Source organism: Talpa occidentalis, unplaced genomic scaffold (assembly GCF_014898055.3).
Source record: "Talpa occidentalis isolate TD23 unplaced genomic scaffold, MPIMG_talOcc4v2.1 talOcc4.5, whole genome shotgun sequence".
Lineage (NCBI taxonomy): Eukaryota > Metazoa > Chordata > Mammalia > Eulipotyphla > Talpidae > Talpa > Talpa occidentalis.
Genome location: NW_023604861.1, coordinates 106,320,518 through 106,340,833, shown reverse-complemented (window position 1 = coordinate 106,340,833; position 20,316 = coordinate 106,320,518). Strand labels below are relative to the sequence as shown.

The 20,316-nt window shown below is 37.7% G+C and overlaps 2 protein-coding genes across 4 annotated transcripts in view; one reads left to right on the top strand and one right to left on the bottom strand.

Moving 5' to 3' along the window:
• ASB3 (ankyrin repeat and SOCS box containing 3) overlaps positions 1-20,316 on the bottom strand; it is a 93,726-nt gene that overhangs the window by 42,432 nt on the left and 30,978 nt on the right. Inside the window, exons 1-2 of one of the 2 annotated variants that reach the window (XM_037528074.1) lie at positions 20,226-20,300; positions 1,437-1,645 (exon numbers count right to left, since the gene is read on the bottom strand). In XM_037528074.1, the coding sequence (XP_037383971.1) occupies positions 1,437-1,632 (196 nt within the window). In that variant the 5' untranslated portion in view covers positions 1,633-1,645; positions 20,226-20,300. Of the gene's footprint in view, positions 1-1,436; positions 1,646-20,225; positions 20,301-20,316 lie in introns of those variants that run through there. The other variant, XM_037528073.2, reaches the window with a different exon arrangement.
• Positions 4,102-12,054, top strand: CHAC2 (ChaC glutathione specific gamma-glutamylcyclotransferase 2). Of its 2 annotated transcripts, XM_054701995.1 has the most exons (4): positions 4,115-4,326; positions 9,098-9,133; positions 10,555-10,961; positions 11,909-12,054. In XM_054701995.1, exons 1-3 carry the CDS (start codon positions 4,192-4,194, stop codon positions 10,936-10,938), a joined length of 555 nt encoding a protein of 184 aa, XP_054557970.1. In that variant the 5' UTR covers positions 4,115-4,191; the 3' UTR covers positions 10,939-10,961; positions 11,909-12,054. The 2 variants fall into 2 exon arrangements, with proteins under 2 accessions (XP_037383975.1, XP_054557970.1); XM_037528078.2 differs by lacking the exon at positions 11,909-12,054 and having other exon boundaries at positions 4,102-4,326; positions 10,555-11,902.

The following is a 20,316-nucleotide window of genomic DNA, read 5'->3' as shown; positions in this document are numbered from 1 at the left end:
ATTATCTTTAAATATTCAACTACAATAGACATTACAACATGTGATTTAAAAAGCAGTAATGGCAAATATCCTGCGCTATGAGTTGGGGGATTCCTTTCCCACTCATGAGGTAATGAGAGTTAATCATTCTAATGAGCTACGAACCCAGAAATCTAAATTTTTAGGAAAATATACCTAGTTATGGCAAGTACACAGAGAAGACGACTCTGAATATTCGTGATCAGTGGAATGTAAATGGCTCACTGAATGCTATAATATGGAATGTAATATTCAACCTCAGTTTAAATTAACTGAATGTTTCAAATGTTCACTTTGATTAAATGTTGGAAGCGTGCTACGGTGGGAAAAATTGGAGTTTCAGTGTCAAAGAGAAATGGGTTCAAATCAAATACACTAGTTATTGTTACATAACCTTAGATAAGTCAAAAGTTCTCTTGATCTTTTCACCAATAAAATGGGGCTAACAATGAGTCAGTAACAGTTTTGCATATAATAGGTAACATAAGACAAGCATCTAATACAATGCTTGTTAAAAAGCAATAGATGCTTGTTAAAAAGCAATGACCAGTCACGTTATTCCTCTTCCTTCCCCATTTCCCCAGTGTCTGAATCTCTCATTGAGCCTAATCTCACCAAGTCTTCCACTCAATGGTGTGATGGTTCATGTTAAGCTGACTCTCTAATAGGGGAAAAAAACTGGGTTTGTAGCAGTGGCTGATTTCTGTGGTGTAAATATTCCCACATTGCAGATCTCAAGTTATAAGCATGAAGTCAACCTAACATACAGTTGGAAATAATGTGTAGCTGCACATGATTACTCCCTGTCCCATTACTCCATTTTCTCCACAAGACCTTTTAACTTTTGAAATTATCTTTTTTGTTTAGGTATTTATTGTTCAACAACCCTGAATATAAAGACCACAAAGGAAGTTAACTTTTCTATTCTCTTCTGTACTGTGTCCCCAGAAAATACAAAGTCAAAGTAATTGGAACGATTCCCAAACTAAGGGAAACAGGAAAGTATTTAAAAAAAAAAAAACAGGTTAATACAAGTTAAACATTCACACCCTCAATTTCAGCAACAGTATGTGCTCATATTGTTTGGAAAAGGAAGAAAGAATAAACATGACCAGTAACTACCAAATGTTTACATTAAAACCACAGACTACTTTTGCCACATCACCTAGCTCTGACAGTAAAAAGGCGCCAGGCACAAGCACATCTACATAAAGGATTTTTACAGATATCCAGTTGGAACACCATTCTGATATAATCCAAGGCAGACAATCTTACCATTCTTAATAAACAAACTGTAGGCAGTTATTTTATGGCTATAAAAAGGGAAATAATATTATTGTTAATAAGTCATGTATTACCATTTGTTTGCGTTATTAATCCCGCTGTGCCTACCCTCCCATACTTTGAATTTACTTTACCTGCATGAATTAACATACGCAAACATTCTACAGAGTTGTGATAAGCTGCTTCATGAATTGGCATCCATCCTCTGTTATCAGCAACATCAATGCTGCGTCCCTTTTTGAGGAGTTTTCTCAAAACTTTAACATTGCCTTCCCTGGCAGCAAGTCCAACTGTGGAGCATGTGTCAGAATAAGCCTCTGTAAAATCCATTCTTTTGACCAGTCTACAAAACAAAATAAAAAGAAAACACAATAATCAATAAAACATGTACTCTTAAAGATTAACACATGGCAAAAGGGCCTGTCTAGCATCTTTCACATGACTGCTTAAGGAAGAGCCTGAGGGAGAGAAGTCAACTGTCAAGCCACAGCCTCTACTGCAATCTAAAGCAGAAAGTCTCTGAGTTTTGGTGAATTAAGAATCCTTGGAACATTCTTATTAAAGATAGCAAGGGAGTTCTACGTATTCTATCTTTCCTTCCATGGAAATGTCCAAGCAGCTCCTTTCTGCAGACTTATGTTACTATTTATAGGCTACCAAATGCACTCACTGGAACTCTATAGATAATAAAGAATTACATACCTTCAGCTAATCACAAATGCATACTTTATTATGCAGACATGGCCATTTAGCTACCATCAATGCTGTCTTAAGAATTAATTTGTACCGGGCCTCCCTGGTGGCAGCAGTTGAGCACTGGGTTGCAAAGCTGCCTGAAGCCTCTGCAGTGCAGGTTCGATCAGCACAGGTTCAATCCCCAGCACCTGGGCGAGGGTCCCACATGGCATGCAGACCTGTCCTGCCACCCACTGCTGTGTACTACCTCGGCAGTGTACTTCCTCAGTCTGCCTGTTTTGCTCTCCGCTCTGGCTCTGGTGAATTCTCTCACCCTCCCGTACTTCTGACTGTACCCAGTACTTATATAAATAAATAAATAAATAAATAAATAAATAAATAAATAAATAAATAAATAAATAAATCTTAAAAAATAAAAGTATTAATTTACACCCCAAAAGTAATAAGCAAAACCCAAAAGGCTACAAAAAGAATGAAAGACATGAAAACACAAAGACAAGCAATAATTCTAGTTATTTTAGGAAGCTAAACCCTCAGATTTTCTTTCCTTGATGAAAGAACCCCACTTACTGAATATACTGAAATGGACAAAGAACATTATAAAGAGAGGAGTCCAACTTTCCTCCACAGTCCAGAAATTTCGTTCTTCCTAGCATTATTGTCCTTTTCCTCATTATCTCCCTTCAAAGTTCATGTGAGTTTCCCCAGGAATTAGCATACAGCATAGCTCTCGGTATTATGACCCTCACAAATACAATGTCTTGTTAGTCACTCTATGAGGCAGGCTGCACTAAGATTCAGGCTTCTCAGGAGAATATTTACTCCAAGCAGTAGTTCTCAATAACATTCTGATCCCACCCATGCTCTTAGATTTTCTAAAGATCTCAGGTAGTAGGTTCAGGAAATGTCAACAAGTCTACTTTAATACAAGTGAAAATCTTTTTTATATATTTATTTATCTACTTATTTTTTTTATTTTTGCATATAAGAACTGGGATGTAGGTCAAAGGTGGGAGAGGGGGGCTAGAGGATTCACCAGAGACAGAGTGGGGAGCAGAACAGGTGTATATACTGAAATACACTACTGAGGGGAGCAGCAGGCAAAACAGAAGAGTTGTCCTGCCCCTTATGTGGGTTAGCTCCCTGGCACAGGAATCCAAATCAGGCCTTAGCGGTGAGCATACTGGAAATTAACCCCTAGGCCCCCAGGGAGGCCCTCGCCGGGATTTTTTTGAACCACAAATAATACTCTGTGCTTGGGTATTTTAGAATTCTTTAAATTAAGTTAAAGACCATGAAATAGAAGTCCTCGATAAAAAACAATCATGTTGAAAGGCTTCTGTTTTCACATTCAGAAACACAACCATGATAATCCAAGAAAGCTTCCAAAGCAATATTTTGGGCAGCAGCTCTATCCAGCAGATCTTAACATTTTTGAGGATCCTTAATTCGTTAGAGAAATTCATGAAAACTATAAAAACTTCTTCCCAGAAAAATACACACAGGCCCAAATTTTGTGTATAATTTCAGGAGGGTTCCCAGATGGCCTCCAAATGTACAAGAACTAAGTTTTCCCTACTCTTTTCTAAGTGAACTGCTGAGAATACTAAAGATGAATAAGGCCCCTTCACATAAAACTCAAATACGTAATATATATATAATATAAAAATAGTCCAATACGATTACATTCCCAGCTTGTGCTCCTCTGGCTGCTATCATGTGGGCATATATCCAACTTTCAAAGTAGAACAAAATGTCTAAGTGCCATCTGCGGTGCCCATAAAGCTCCTCCCGGTATCTAGACCTCGCCAGCCACTGATCCTGCCCTTTTCTGCTCCTCCGTAAAATGCTAACAGTTGCCAACCTCAAAACCACAAAACCTACGAAGGATTGTGGGTATAGTAGTCATCTGCACAAGCGCATCTGACGGAAGGGTGATTTCCAGAAACGCTAAAAGGAGCCACGGCTTACTATACATGACAACGCTTTCTGATATCTAAAGGCTAAAGAAGGCTGAACCGAGAAATGGAACTACAAGTCCCAGTGTGCTTTGCGCCCCAAGGCGGCTGTGAGGCCAAAGCGCCCGCGCCTGCGCCTGCGCAGCCAGATACTCGCGCCGGGGACACTGCAATCCCGCCAGCACCCCTGAGACCGCAGCTGAGGCGCCAGCCGCGGCGGCGGATAACGGGGAAAATGTGGGTGTTTGGTTACGGGTCCCTGATCTGGAAGGTGGATTTCCCTTATCAGGACAAGCTGGTCGGATACATCACAGGCTACAGCAGGCGCTTCTGGCAGGGCAGCACCGACCACCGCGGGGTCCCCGGCAAGGTGAGGCGCCAGCCAGTTCCCCCAACTCGGAGCCCAGCCCCGCGAGGCCCGCAGTCCACCGCCCCCGAGCTCGTGGGTTCGGGTAATAATCTATCTGCGCCTCCTCCTGGGCCACCTGCCCCCTCCATCGCTCCCAGCTCACTCCCCGCGAAGCCGCCCGAGTTCCGGGTGGGTCGTTTCTGAGGCGAGAGGCACCGGCGCGGGGCCGGCGTCCTGCGAGGGAGCCCCATCTCTTGACAACCTCTGACCCCCCAACCCCTCCCCCCCCAAAAAAAAACAGGCGAGAAGTTCAGTCATCGCACTACCACGGCGTTTAAATACTAAAATCAACTTAGAAATTCAGCTTTTGGGTAATTTGTTGGCATTTATGCATTCTGGAAAATTTTCATTGGTTTTAAAACGTAGCTTATTTCTGGGGTTTCTTTGTATCTGTCCAAAGTTTTTTTTTTTTGTTTTGTTTTTTTTAATGTCACCTAAGGTCATATAAAAACTTGTTTCCAAAAGTATCTCCAGTTGTTAAGGAGCTTTTACTCTGATCACTTTGGTTGTCAGGAACTAAAGTTAAATGGAATTCCCAGTTTGTTATATTGGTGACACTGTACCCATTAATACAGCCAGCATATTTTTTACAGATACGCAAATTTATTTAAAATATTCTAAGTACACAGGTAGAGAATGAAATCCAATCTGAATCTACGCTTACACTACCATCCCAAATGCAGGAAAATTCCATCCATCGTTATGTTAATGTTTCTCCATGGTTTCCCAAATTATCAATGTGACTTTCCTCTGTCTTTCAGTCAACCATGCAAAGACATTTATCTCAATATGTGTCCAGCTTTAGGAGCATTTCACTGCTTATGCAAATCACCCTTGTATTCGGCTGCCCCCCAAAACACTAAGGAAAACTGCATTTTGTGCAACAATTCTGATAATTTGAGCACTCCTAACTTTTTTGAAAGAGTACATTTTTATTGTTTATAGTTCTGTTAAAAACTTTTGAAAATTATATGACTTTGATTACTGTGTTTTAAAAATAATAATAGCACAAAAGCAAAATATCTACAATGCTAGAAATCAGATGTAGAAGGTTGGGGTTAATTCCAAAGAAATACCTGCAGTCATGACAAAAGAGGGAATGGCTAAAACTTAGTTTGCCTCTGCTCATAAAAAAGACACAGGATTTAAAATCACAAAAAGAACCTGAGTTCAACTAGAGTTGGTAAATTAAGAATCTGATTTCAAGGCAGCCAGATAACTTGAAACCGGGAGTGACTTAAGGCAAACATTTATGGGACAGCAGAAACTTCATGGTCAAGTTATGTCCAAGAATGTTATAAACTGCTCAAATAAAACAATATTGAAGACTCTAAAGAACTGAGCTGAATAAAATACCTTGAGCTGACAAATATGAATGCTTAAAATCACCATTCTTAAGAGAAAAGCCCTAACTCAGGCTCCAATTTTAATGACCAAGTATTAAATACTTATGAATATAGTTATAAATAACATACTTTGCTACACTAGTCCCAACCAAAATGTGTGATGTGCTTGTTACATAGCACTTTGAGATATTACACTGTCAAAAAAGATTGATAAGAAATTGTTGAGTCAACACAACAGTTCCTGACTTTAAAAGAAGGAAACTATAAAAGCCAGCATCTCCTTTTACTTAAATTTACTGAAATACAGGGCAGATACATTAGGGGGAAAATAATGCAACCACTAATAGTTTTACATCTACTTTTATTTAAAGAATCCATCATAGCAAATTAAAGTCTAAGTACTAGACAATTTCTAAGCATATTGTTTGGTTAAAAAAATAGTAAGGGCATTATTATTTTACTTTACATTTTACATTTACTTTACATTTATTAATGGACCACTAGCTTTATGTAAACTTTAAGAAAAGAATACAAAAGCCTACAGAAATACCCAGTAAATTAAAAAAGGAATGTAGATGCTATATAGGACTATGGTTTTTAAGTCATTACATGTGAAATATGATATTATTAAACAAATACTCATATCCACACACTGCAGTGTGACATTTGTGGGGTAAATATGGACCTACTTGCTTTATTAAATTATGCTTACTTTTTAGCTCCATTAAACTTTAATTTGTCCCTGAATTTAATTAAGTATCTTGTCTATATAACATAAAACTGGCCATTTCTCACCAAATTAAGGATTTATTTAAACATGAAAATTTTTTCACATGAGAATATACTTCAATTTCAAAAAGAGGAAACATTTTAACATGAGATAATCGTGAACATTTACTAAATCCCTACCTAGATAAGCAGAAACATTACTTATTACCCAATGAAAACGCCCATCATGACTCATATTTCACAACATCCTCTAGTTCTACTCAGCTTGAAAGACCCTGTCTTCAGTTTCAATGCCAAAAAAAAAAAAAAAAACCAACACACACACACACATACACACAAATCTACTTAAGTACATTTGCAAATTTAAATTTAAAATAAGCAATATGAATTTAAGAGGAGTCAGCTACGGCCTTATAGAGAAAGTAGTGGGAAAATATCCCAAGGTTATAAAGGGAGGAAAGGCATTCTGCACTGGGCACTGGTATATTCAAATACATGAATGTGTATAAAAGTTATAAATAATTCATCACAACTTCAGGGGAAGAGTGGTAAAAGAGGTTATAGTTAAGTCGTTCTAATAAATTGTTATCTAATTCTGTAGAATATTAACAACCCTGAAAAATTCAAAGCACTGGAGTGTGTAGCCTAATGTTTTTGCACCAGAGGGTCATTACATCAAAAGTACCAGACTTAAGGGAAACTAAACGGGAAGGGCAATGAAATGCCTAAGGAAGCAAATGAAGGATAAAGATGAAGCAGATTCATCTAGTAATCAGAAGACAGAGCTTACCTAGAATTGGTGACTAAGCAGGATGGAAGGGGAGACAAGGACAGGTGGAGTGTAGAACTTAGCACCTGGACCTTAAACATTTCTTACTGAGCATCTACCTCCTTCCACTCAAACTTGATAACTATACACGTTCTCAATCTTCCCAGTGTACTTCCTTGATCATGCCAGTTCCCTACTACTCAAGTGCTCAGTTGCTCCTTTTTTCTATTTCTCCCAAATTCTAGTAGCTTTCTTTTTCCTAATATCCTCTGACTTCAACTCCATTGTCTGGATTTCAACGCCATTTCAGCTGAATTCTGGCATTTCAAATTTGACTCTGGTCCTATTTATCCAGTTATCTTTCTGAATCATCTTCCCTCCATAGGGGTCCATCCCTATAGTCAAGACATTTGGCCTGATGGGGTCGTACTTATCTAGGCCCTCATTCATAAGTAATGATGTACTTTTTTTTTTTAAAGATTTATTTATCTATGCATACAAGAACTGGGGTACAGGGAGGTGTGGGGAGTCAGGGGGACAGCGGTGAGAGAATTCACCAGAGACAATGTGGGGAACAGAACAGGCAGAGTGACTGAAATACACTGCTGAGGGGAGCAGCGGGAGAGACAGGAGAGGTCTGCTGTGCCATGTGGGTTGTTCCCTGGCCAGGGGATGCTGCAGAGGCCGCAACAGCTTTATAGTACTGTGTTTTACCCCTTGCGCCACCAGGGAGGCCCCCAATCATGGTGTTGTTTTGCCAAACTTTGTTTTTCTTTCTGCCCACCTACAAACCAGAATCCTTATTGCACTTAATAGATACCATACATCTTAGCCCTTATTCTCTACTTATTTCAAATGTTCATATTCCAAAATTACAGTATAAGTTCTTGAAAGCAAGAATTAAGGTTCTATCTTCTCTGATGCAATAAAATAGCTCCTAATTTGTACTTAAGTTGAAAGTAATGTGGCCATACCTATATAACCTATGCCAATATATGTATTATCCTCATTATAGCATTACCCTTAATAGAAAACAAATCAAATTATAGTTTATGATGGAATATTATACAACCATTAAGTGTATGGCAAAACCAACAGGAAAACATAATGAAACAAGAAACATAAGCCAAAATCTAATGTGTTACATGATTATAAATTATTTATACAAATGGACAAAAACTAGGATGAAATAATAAAAATTACACGAACATCTGGATGACTGAGGGCTTACTCTGTCCTAAACAATGGGCATACAAATAGGTAAAATTGTGGTTTACAACTCAACATTCTCACTGATGATGTCAACATGTCAGTAGATACATAGCCTTTGGTGCCAGGTAGGAATCTTACTTTTTAGAAAAGGAAAATTTTGAGACAGCTCCAGACCTACAGAATAAGAAACTGGGAATGAGACCTAGAAGTGAGTATTTATCAGGCACTCTTAGTAATTCTGATCTATACTAAAGTTCAAGAACCACTTCTGCATAGGAAAGCACTTTGGAATGTCATGTTTTGTTCTGTAATAGAACTATAAAATCATTTTCCCCAAAGGGGGGGGATGGGATGACTAAAACTTTTTATTTATAATTGCTTCTTCCTTTGCCTTTCATTTTAGATGAACTTTAGTTACTGGTGTGTTTTTAAATATATCCATTTTAAGTAAACATAATATATGTAATAAATACAAATCCAAAGGAATCTTAGAAAAGACAAGATTGTTTGGAGATAAGTACGTCATTGTACTTAGTTCATTTTAAAATTTATCTATTATAAAAGTGCTTACTATGAGCAAATGAAGTTAAAGTATGTCAATAATAAGTTGCTAATGCTTAATGAACTTTTAACTCAGAAAAAAATTTTTTTTTTTTTTTTTTTTACTTAAAAACAGCCTGGAAGAGTTGTCACTCTTGTTGAAGATCCTGGGGTATGGTATAATTATTCTTTTTTGTAGTCTTCAATCACATCAAATTTTGAGATGTTTCTCCGATTTAATAATCAATGAAGTTTATTACTAGTCATTACAGAAAATTCTGTTTACACTAGATCTAGAATTCCTCTATCTCTGTTGTGTTTCTTTCATGTTTGTCTGTAGAAATGAGGCCAGTGGAGAAGTTGGAATGTAGAATGCAAGGTAGACAACAAAATAAAACTAAATGGCATATAGTTCTTTTTTTCTTAATGAATTTATTGACTGAGAATTTTGCAATCCCCTTTTGAGACTGATAGACTACCACTAATAAAATGGAATCTTTAAAGCTCTCCTCAAATTTGTTCTGAATCTAACAGCAAAAATCTAGTCAGGATATCTTACTTTCTTTACTGCCTAATATATAAATGGCAAAACAGGTTTTTGAACATGTATGCAACACCAGAAAACTTTTACTTACCCAATAGTCCTGCTTCTAAAATATTTTCAATATTTCAAGATATTGAAATATTAGCATTTCAAAAATACCCCATTTCGTTGGAATTTAGATTCAAAATGTTGTATTGCGAAGTTAAAGATTTTACTTTTGAAAGGATATACAAAAACCAAGCAGCTAAAACAATAGCAGATGAATGATACAGATTAAGAAATACTTTCATAATTTATATTCAAAGAAAAACTATAAAAATGGCTTCAAATGCTGTCACTCCTAATTAAACAGTTAACTAGTGACACTTTCCATAGAATTTTAATTCATTCAAGAATGTTAGTAACTAAAATGCTTAATATAATAACTAAAGAAACTAGAAAATCTGCATTACAAACTGTAAGTCTTGCTTGTATCACAGATAACTTGTTAAAAAATTTTAAAACTAAGTGCTTTACAGCTCAGGTACATTGTTTTTACCAACTCTTTGTTCATGAGCTCCTTTAGCATTCTGGATGGAGTAATTTACAAAGGAGTTTTATAAGTTCAGTGAAGATAGGAACAAATAAAATGAGACTTAAGTGGGTGATTATAGAGCTTTTAAAATATAGAATCCTCTCTGCAAATAAGAAAAAAACCTGTATGTAAAAGGATGAGGATTTAAAGCTTTACCACATTTTTACTGATTAAGTGAAGACCTATTTTTCATTTCAGTCCTTAGTTAAAAGAAAAAGGCCTAATTTTTAAAATTTAAGAAAATATAAACATCCTGATATGTATATAACACAGGAAAAATGTTTATTCAAAATTAAGAATATTAAATGTTGTCTTTACAGTTAAGTATGTACATAGTCGGTATACTTTTAAGTGAAGAAAACTACCTTGATTTTTCTAAGAATATAAAAGATATTTTCTTAGATCACACTGCATAGGTCTTCAACTTTATTTAGCCTTGTAAAATTAAATGATATATCCTTCTCATTTTTCACAGGGTTGTGTATGGGGTGTTGCTTACAGATTGCCAGTAGGAAAGGAAGAAGAAGTAAAAGCATACCTTGATTTCAGAGAGAAAGGCGGCTACATGACAACAACAGTCATTTTTTATCCGAAAGATCCCACAACAAAACCATTCAGTGTGTTGCTATATATTGGAACATGTGATAATCCTAATTATCTTGGTCCTGCACCTTTGGAAGACATTGCTGAACAAATTTTTAATGCAGCTGGTCCTAGTGGAAGAAATACAGAATATCTTTTTGAACTTGCAAATTCTATTAGAAACATTGTGCCAGAAGATGCAGATGAGCATCTCTTCTCTTTGGAAAAATTAGTAAAGGAACGTTTAGAAAGAAAACCAAACCTCAACTGCATATAAAGACCAAATACTGTCTTTTTCAAGTAAGGACAGTTCTTAGTCTTCAGAGAATAGATTCATTGCACATTAACAGTATGATTTGAAAATGTGTTAAGATCTTATTTATCTCTAATGTAGTTAAGATATCCTCAAAATTTAGTTTAACTGCAACTGTCCTGAAATATATTCAAAATCCTGAGGGTTAAAGAAAAATTCAAGTTCTAATAATATTATGATTTCCTAATATATAATACTGAATACTTGCTTATGAAAAGTGAGTTCTCTAGAAAAATTCAGTGGACTCAGTTCAGAGCTTGTTTTTATCAGAGTACAATATAATCAGAGTAAAATTCTGTTGTTTCATATCACAATACTATTTTGAAGTTGTAGAGAATTAAACCAAAAGTCCTATAAATATAAGGTTATACTTTTAGTATACTCCTATACAATAAATCTGTAACCATGGCTTAAATTATAGCTTAAAATTATGTGTAATTTGAAATATATAGTAATACAGACAGATTTCAGTCTTGATTGTGACTTCAAATTTAAGCCAAAAAACTTGGCATTTTTAATATTAAATTTCCTTGTGATTATAAAGTGCAATAGCTCTTCTTCAAATAAATGCATTTTTTTACTTGGAAAAACTCTTTAAGCTAAAAGGGCACAAATTACATTGTACAAATCATGTCCACTAACAATGTTGTTTTTCACTGACTTTGTATTACTCTTACACTAAAACTTAAAGATGGGCTTTCTGATTTTACCAGCCAAAAGAAATATATATAATGAAATTCAGTGTTTGAAATTTTTAAAGTAGCATTACCGGATCATTTATTACATGGCTTTTTATTCCCTTCTAGTGTCTTATCACTTAAACAAAGGTATCTACTAAATAGTGTTCATGATGTTACTCCTATCGGAAACATACATGTACCTTATTAATTCATAGACTTAGCCTCGATTCTGACTAAGTTTTTCTTGATTACAGGTGAGTCATTCAATAGAATAGTCTCTCTACATCTCTCAAAAAGAATATGAGCATCACATTAAATCTACTGTGAAACAATAAAAGCTTCTCAAATCCAGACAAGGCTAATAAATAGAAAAATTTTTCACATAAAATAAAGCTGCCCTACCTAGTAGGAACAGTAATCTTTTTTCCATGTTTTCAATTTACGATGAACACCTTGGTAATTACTCAACTTTGTGTAACTTTTAAATATTTTTCAACATTTTCCGTATAATTTTCCAGAAGACATTTCACTTATCCTCTACAATAGGAAGGGTACTAATATTCACTCTGGGTATCTGGTAAAAATATGGTAGGTATTTTATATATAGACGCATCTTCTGAAAAACTCTGAGCTCTTTTGTTTGCATAGTACCTTCCACATAGTTACAGATGTGGAAATACACAGCAGAAACCCATGTCTTTCTGACTATAAAACACAAGATTTTTCTAAAATATATTTTTATAAACATAAGCTCTGCCTAATGAACAATATTTCCAAAATATTTTTTTCAATGTTTTTATTGAGACAATGGTTTACAACACTATATATGATTTAAGGGAATAGGTTCTTACCGCCTCAAACATATGTCCCCACACCAGGCCCACCACCAAAGCACCCAAATTCCTCTGCCCTAGACAATTAGGCCTTTCACTACTTAGTTCCCCCCCTCACCTTCCATCCCCTTCTATTGAGTGGTCTGAATTCTTTAGTCAAATTTCTAGGGTTTGTTTTTACTTAATTTTCTCAGTTCCTTTGTTTTGTTTCTCTATAGTCCACATGAGTGAAATCATAAGGTATTGTCTTCCTCCTGAATTATTTCACTTAGCATAATCTCCTCCACTTCCAACCCTTCCAATACCAAGGGTTCATCTTATGTAGCCAAGTAGTACTGCACTGTGTGAAAGTCAAAGCAAAAATTAATGGAACTACATTAAAATTAAAAAAAACAACTTCTGTATGGCAAAAAGACATTAAAAAAAAAAAAAAGATACTTAATCCAATGAGAATGGCTCACACCAAAAAGACCAGAAAAAACAAGTGCTGGTAAGAATGTAGACTGGTCTAGCCCCTATGAAAAACAGTATGAAAGTTTCACAAAACTTTAAAAATGGATCTACCATATATGCTAGCAATCCTACTCCTAGGTGTCTACCCAAAGAATGAAAAAACATGAATTTGAAGGGATATTCGCATTCCTATGTTCATTACAGCACTATTTACAACAGCTGAGCTATAAAAACAAGCCCAGGTGCTCAATGACAAATGAGTAGACTAGCCAAAGATGTGCTATAAAAACAAAGTAATACTACCAGCTATAAAAAAAATCATATATCAGATATCCAATCAAAAAAACAGGTTTTTGGTGGGTTTTTTTTTTTTGCCACTACAGATAATGCATCATTAATATCTCTTTACATATACCTTTATATATCAGAGCTTTTTTTTTTTAAGATCTATTTATTTATGCATACAAGAACTGGGGTACAGGCCAGAGGTGTGGGGGGGTGGGGAGGTGAGAGGATTCACCAGAGATGGCGTAGGGAACAGAACAGGTGGGCTGATCAAAATACGCTGCTGAGGGGAGCAGTGGGCAAGACAGGAGAGGTCTGCTGCGCCATATGGGTCTGTCTCCCCCCCTCCACTCACCTGTTGGGGGATCAAACTTGTGCTGTGGATAGCTTCATATGACTGAGACTTAACCCTTAGCACCACCAGGGAGGCCACAGGGCTTTTGCTTTTAAAGGCAACAACACAAAAAAATAAAATCACTAGGTCAAAAGTTTGCACATCATCTTTAATAAAAATTACTCATTTTAAGTTTATTATAGCAGATCTTTCCTTTTACAGTATCTAGACTTCCTCTCACTGAAAAATGCCATTTCCACTCCAACTACATAAATATTATAATTTCTTCATATAGATATATAACTTATTCTATAAATTATTTATGATAAAGGAGTTTAGTTTTATTATAAACAGGAAATGGCATTAGCAACATTTAATAAAACGCCTTTTCCCATAAAAGTGAAATATCACCCTAGTCACATATTAAACTTCACTATGTCATTCCAAGCCCCCTACAGATATCCAAACAATTACTTTTGATTTCTGTATGTGTTCTGGATACATGCTCTTTCATCCACTTAAAATAGGACTTCTCCAGTTCTATAAATACAAATCATTTGTTAAGGTCCTATACAAATGCCTAAGACTTCTATCTGATCTCTCATCCCTTGCTAGAGCTAATCACCTCTCTTTAACTATCTACAATACTTAATCTGTACTGTATTTCTTTAAAACGCTCCTTACTTTTAATATAATTAAAGTCCTGGGGCCTCCCTGGTGGCGCAGCAGTTGAGCACTGGGTTGCAAAGCTGCCCACAGCCTCCGCAGCGCCGGTTCGATCCCCGGCTGCTCCCCGGCCACCTGAGGAGGGTCCCACATGGCGCGCAGACCTCTCCTACTGCCCGCTGCTCCCCTCAGCAGTGTACTTCGGTCCTTCTGCCTGCTCTGCTCCCCGCTCTGTCTCTGGTGAATTCTCTCACCCTCCCGCACTTCTGACTGTACCCAGTGCTTGTATGTATAAATAAATAAATAAATCTTTAAAAATAAATAAATAAAAAATAGAGTCCTATCTCCCTTTCTAGGTGGTGATGTTTTGATGGATTTAATCTATATCTGAGTTATAGCAGTCTTAGTACTTAGTGCCTCCAAGCCATATTTGTTGGATGAAACTGCACAACTTTCTTGATCTCTCCCCAAATCTCTAGTTCTACAGTTAACTGAAAATTGCTGCATTAAAACTCTTCTGCATGCAGAAAGAGGTAGTTTTGCCAGATAAAGAGGTAATTTTCTGGAATCCAAGAATCAGAAAGCTAAAATACATGAAATTTAAAATTGTATACTCTACCATATTTATATAAGAAAAAGAAAGACTTTAAATGGATAGTATTTTTTTAAAATAACAATTTCTAGACTGTGGTGGGGGTTAACACAGATTCCGGACATATTTAGATCCAAAATCCTCTATAGACTGAGGCAAGATGGTGGCCTTGCACTGACCGACTGTCAAGGGATGAAAATAGTTTCTTGATTCACCTTGGTACTAGCAGCAGTAACATGGGTGATATCAAACAGAACTATCCTGAAACTTTTATTTCCAATTTGAAACAGAGCTTTATATTTTGTCATAAATCTACATATTCTTCTCTTCCAGATAAATACAATTGCAAAGTAGAGCTTGCTTCGACACTTGAAAGCAGGATGATAGTATGTTACCATCCTTCTGTAGATATTCCATATGAACACATAAAACCTATCCCTCAACCAGATCCTGTACATGATGATGAAGAAACATATGATCAAGTGCTGAAAACCAGAATAGAAGAAAAAGGTGAACACTTTGAGCAAGAGAGAACAAAACCTTAGCAAAATGTTCTTTACTATTAATCACCATTGGTATCTTTGTGGATAGTAGCATAGACGTCATAAGAAACTGTACCCTCCAAATGACAGAACCAAAGTACTCAGAATCAAAGAGAAATGTTATCCTGTGTTTCACTTGCCACTTGAGAAAATGCAATCTGGGGTAATAACTAATACATAGTAAAAAAATAATGAAGTGTCTTCATATTAAAAAAAAATCCTCTGATGATAGCCAACGTGCATAATAGTAACATCAGTACAAGTTAAAGATTAAATAACTTATAATCAAACATATTAAACAAAAAGGACCATCTGCATTATAGGCAAGTAAATATTCACCACATTGCAAAATTTTTGGAGTGCTTTTCACTCCTTAACATTTTCCCACTTGGTAAACTAATGCCTAAAAATTCATCACTAATATTCATGCTTTTCATTTAAAAGTCAAAATCAGTGATTCTCAACCAGGGGACATTTAGAAATATTGGCAGATATTTTTGGTTGTCACAGAGGGTAACAGAGGGGCAGTTGTTACTGGCATTTCCATGGACAAAGCCAGAAGTACTATTAAATAGCATACAATGCACAAGATATCCCTCAAAACAAAGGATTATCTAGCCCAAAATGTCAACAGTGGTAAGCTTGACAAACTGCTAAAATGCAAAATACATATCATTTTTATTTCAATATATACATAGGACGTCTTCCACTTCAGCCTAATACCATCAAGCCCCATGTTTCTCTAGTCCCCCTTCATGCTGCCAAATCCAATGGTTACTTCTGTATCCTCATCTTGCAAACTTTTCAGCATTTGACTGAGCTAGCTGCTCATTCCCTCCTTTTTGAAACACTGCTTTCTCTTGACTTCCTTGATAACTCCCTTTCCTGATTTTCTTTCTTCTATATTGGGTACACCTTCTCAGTCCATTCTGTTAACACTTGTCTTCCCTTTGTCATCCTCCTTTTTTCCCTATATATTCTCAGCTAGTACCATGACTTTGATTACATCTACATGCCGATAAGATCCAAATTTATAACTCCCCCCCTGACTCCCCCTGAGCTACAGACTTACTTAAACAATTGATCAGCTGCTCTTAGATATCCAACTGATATCTAAAACTTATAGCATATCCAAGAGGATTTTTTTTTTTAAGATTTATTTATTTTTATACAAGAACCGGGGTACAGACCAGATGCGCGGGAGGGCGAGAGGATTCACCAGAGAGAGACCAGGGAGCAGAACAGGCAGACAGACCGAAAGCACTGCTGAGGGGAGCGGGTGAGACAGGAGAGGTCTGCCTTGCCATGTGGGATTCTCCCTGGCCGGCCAGGAATCGAACCGGCGCTGCAGAGGCTGTGGACAGCTTCACAGCGCTGCGCTCAACTGCCTGCACCACCTGGGGGGCCCTCCAAGAGGATTTTTGATGATGATGTTTATAATGATTACTATTGTAAATTGTTATTATCGGAATCAAAACATCTATTAGGGAATCTGAGTTTGATTCCAGCAATTTTTATGTAAATTTTAAATTACTTTAAAATAAAAAGATTCCCATCAGTCTATATGCTGTTTTTCCTCTTTTAGTAAGTTATCAGTCTTCCCTCTTTCAGAAATTACACGATCAGTCACTCATGAAAAATGTGTAGGCATCATCATTAATTGATCTCTAAGAAAATGTCACATCTAATCCACCAACAAGTTCAAATTGCTCTATCTAAAAAATATATACAAATCAGGTCACTTTTTTCCATCTTCACTGCTGCCAACTTCCTAAGTGGTTTCCCTGTTACTACACTTGCTCACTGTATTAATTTCCTACGACTGCCATAACTAATTACCACACACTGGATAGCTTAAAGCAACGGAATTGATTCACAGTTCTGGAGGCAAATAGTCCAAAATCAAGCTAAAAGTAGGGCCTAGTCCACCTGAAACCTGGAGGGAAAGATACTACCTACCTGTCTCTTCTTGACTTCTGGAGGTTACTCACAATCTTTAGTGTTCCCTGGCTTGTAGAAGCATCACTTCAATCTCTTCCTCCAGCTTCACAAAGCACATTCTCAATGAGCCAATCTATGTGTCCAAATTTTATCTGCAAAGACCTTATTTCCAAGTAACTTCACAGGCAACAAGTATTAAGATATAATTTCTATTTGGGAACACAATTCAGCCCTAACATCCCCTATAATTTTCCATACAACTGCCATAATGATTTTCATGAATGTGTATCTGGCCATGTCACTCTTCTGCCTAGAGCTTTGTGTTCAGCTGGCCTCTTCTAGCCTCTGAAATGTGATATTCCTTCTACTTTCCTTTTACAGTCCAGCCACACTGGCTTTCTTTCTGTCCCTCCAATACATCAAGTTCATCCCTACCTGCGATCCTCTGCATAGAAATTTCTATGGGGCTTCCTCATCGCTTCAAGTCACAGCTCGAGTGTCAATTCTTCACAGATGTTAACTCTAAGCATCTACAGAAGCAGAACACTCCAAAAGTATTATCTTTTCAACCCTAGTTTCTCTGCAAGCATTTTGCTCTACCAGAAATTACCCTATCATGTGGGTATAGCCTACAAGGTTTCTTTCAAGTTAGGCAACAGCAAGACACTTGATCGCCCTGAGGCAACAGGCAGACATCCAGAGGTATGTGACCAGGAACGCCAGTGGAACTAGGGACTGATCAGTGGAATGCCTTGTTAATAAGATTGGAGCCATGGGTGGGAGTTGGGTGTATATCATTGGACTCACCCTCTCTAAAGCCAAAATCCAGTGTTCCATTTGACCCACCCTTCTTTGTCAATAAAAAGGCCAAGATCTTACTCTCAGCAGCATTCTACATCCCACAGCCTGCTCCATGACTCCCATTTCTTTATCGCTGCAGGGTTGCTGACATAGTACTCTTATTATTTAGATAAAGAAATCTGACTTGCAAATAAGCTCTGTGGCAGAGTCTATCACTAGAGCCCCAGCAACTAACCCAGGGCTATGATTTCCTATCTTACTTACCAAAACTATTCCATTCTTCTATTACTTTCTTTTTGTTATTCATTTAAATACTTAATCCATCTGGAATTAATGTTTGTATACCTAAAAAATAGGGTCACCTCAAATGAATCCACTGAAAAAGTCTACCACCTCTAGAAATTCCGATCTATTGGATAAAGTTCAAATACTTCTGCAGGGCATATGCAACCTTGCCTGAACTAACCGCTTCTGTTCTCCATCACTCCTGATAATGATTCCATTCCACTTTGTCCTCGAACCACATCAAAATGATATAATGGACCATCTATAAGAATTATACTTGAAATGTACTTCCCCACCTGCCTGATAAATTCCCATAAATCCTTAAAGTCCCAGTTCTAATGTCACCTTTCCAGGGAAGCTTTCGTTGACCAAATCTCAGAGTGCCTCATTTCCTTCTTTATATTTCCATTCTAGCAACCCTCTACTGTCCCATAAAATATATAAAGTACTTAGACTAGTGCTCAGCAGAATGTAAATGATTTATAAATAAACATTAACTACTATTACAACCATAATAGGTTTGCAATTGTTTGTGTAATCTCCGTTCCTAGACAGAAACAGGAGACAAAGAGCTGTTTATTTGCCATTTTACCAATTCCAGTGGTCTAGTATATATCAGGAATTATTTGTATTAATTAATTAATTAATATATACTAAATAAATTAATGAATGAAACCCAAATTCTGGAATAAAAACATTTTCTTAGACACTGCAGATTTCTCGTGTTTATAAAAAAATGTTAAGGTGAAAAATGGACTGCTCTTTTTAATTTGATTGAAAAGGGGTGAGGGAGGGCCTCCCTGGTGGTGCAAGGGGTTAAGACGCAACCTATGAAGCTGTCCACAGCCACTGCAGCACGAGTTCGATCCTGGGCCAGCGAGGGAGCTACCCACATGGCGCAGCAGACCTCTCCTGCCTTGCCACTGCTCCCCTCAGCAGTGTATTTCAGTCAGCCTGCCTGTTCTGCTCCCCACTCTGTCTCTGGTGAATCCTCTCACCCTCAGCACCTCTGGCCTGTACCCCAGCTCTTGTATGCATAAATAAATAAATATTTTTAAAAAAATGGGTGAGGGAAGGAAAATGATGTTTAGCAGATCTAGCAAGGTCTAGCCTTTCCCATTTACCACCAAGAGAATGACAGGTGATACATGTGCATATAGTATATATGTAATATATGTATCATTATAGTGGAAATTAAAGCAGTGGCATTTTTTTTAAAGAGAGAGAGGAGAACCCAAAACTTTTTGTTTTACTTTTTAATACAGACAGATGTATCTTAACGTCAGGGAAGTTCACAATCTCACATTCACCCGGCTCTGAATCTCACGTTAGGATACCTATCATTTCCCTTCATAAAACTCCTCCGATCTGGGATGACCAAGTGGGGTCAAAATTTAGGGTCTGCAGTATCTAGCACCCCACCCCACGAGGAAAGTCTCCGTCCATGCCAACTCTGGAGACTCACGGTGCTCCCACAGTGGGGAGGACGGCAGGTTTCCTCAGCTCAGGTCTTCCCTGAACCAGGGTTGCAGACACTGAGCAAAGTACCCTGCCTTAGCCAGCAGCTGCCGAGGACCGAGCCCCAGCAGAAGAGGCGAAGAGAAGCTTCCCGCGGGAAAGGTGAAGTGCACAGACGCCACACGCAGAGAAAAGCAAACAGCGAAGCAGCGCGTGGAGCTCAGCCGGGAACACCACCATCGCCCCCAGGCACCGCCTCACCTGGCGCCGCCGGCTCGCACTCCCCTTCCCGCTCCCGGGGCCGAGCCAGCCCAGTCCCCGCCCACCCGCGGGAGAGCCGCGAGGGAGGCGGGGGAAGCGGCCGCCGCCCGCCCAACTCACCGCTCTCGGTGCCGACCCGTCTCCGCCGCGAAGGCTGGTGGGAGGCCCGCTCCGGGCGCCCCTCCGGAAGGCCGCGGCGCCCGCTCTCAAT

Excerpts from the sequence above, each read along its gene's own strand:
- CHAC2 (XM_054701995.1), top strand. The coding sequence starts at position 4,192 with ATGTGGGTGTTTGGTTACGGGTCCCTGATCTGGAAGGTGGATTTCCCT. Across the intron at positions 4,327-9,097 it reads ACCGCGGGGTCCCCGGCAAG|CCTGGAAGAGTTGTCACTCT; the intron begins GTGAGGCGCCAG and ends ACTTAAAAACAG. Across the intron at positions 9,134-10,554 it reads CTCTTGTTGAAGATCCTGGG|GGTTGTGTATGGGGTGTTGC; the intron begins GTATGGTATAAT and ends CATTTTTCACAG.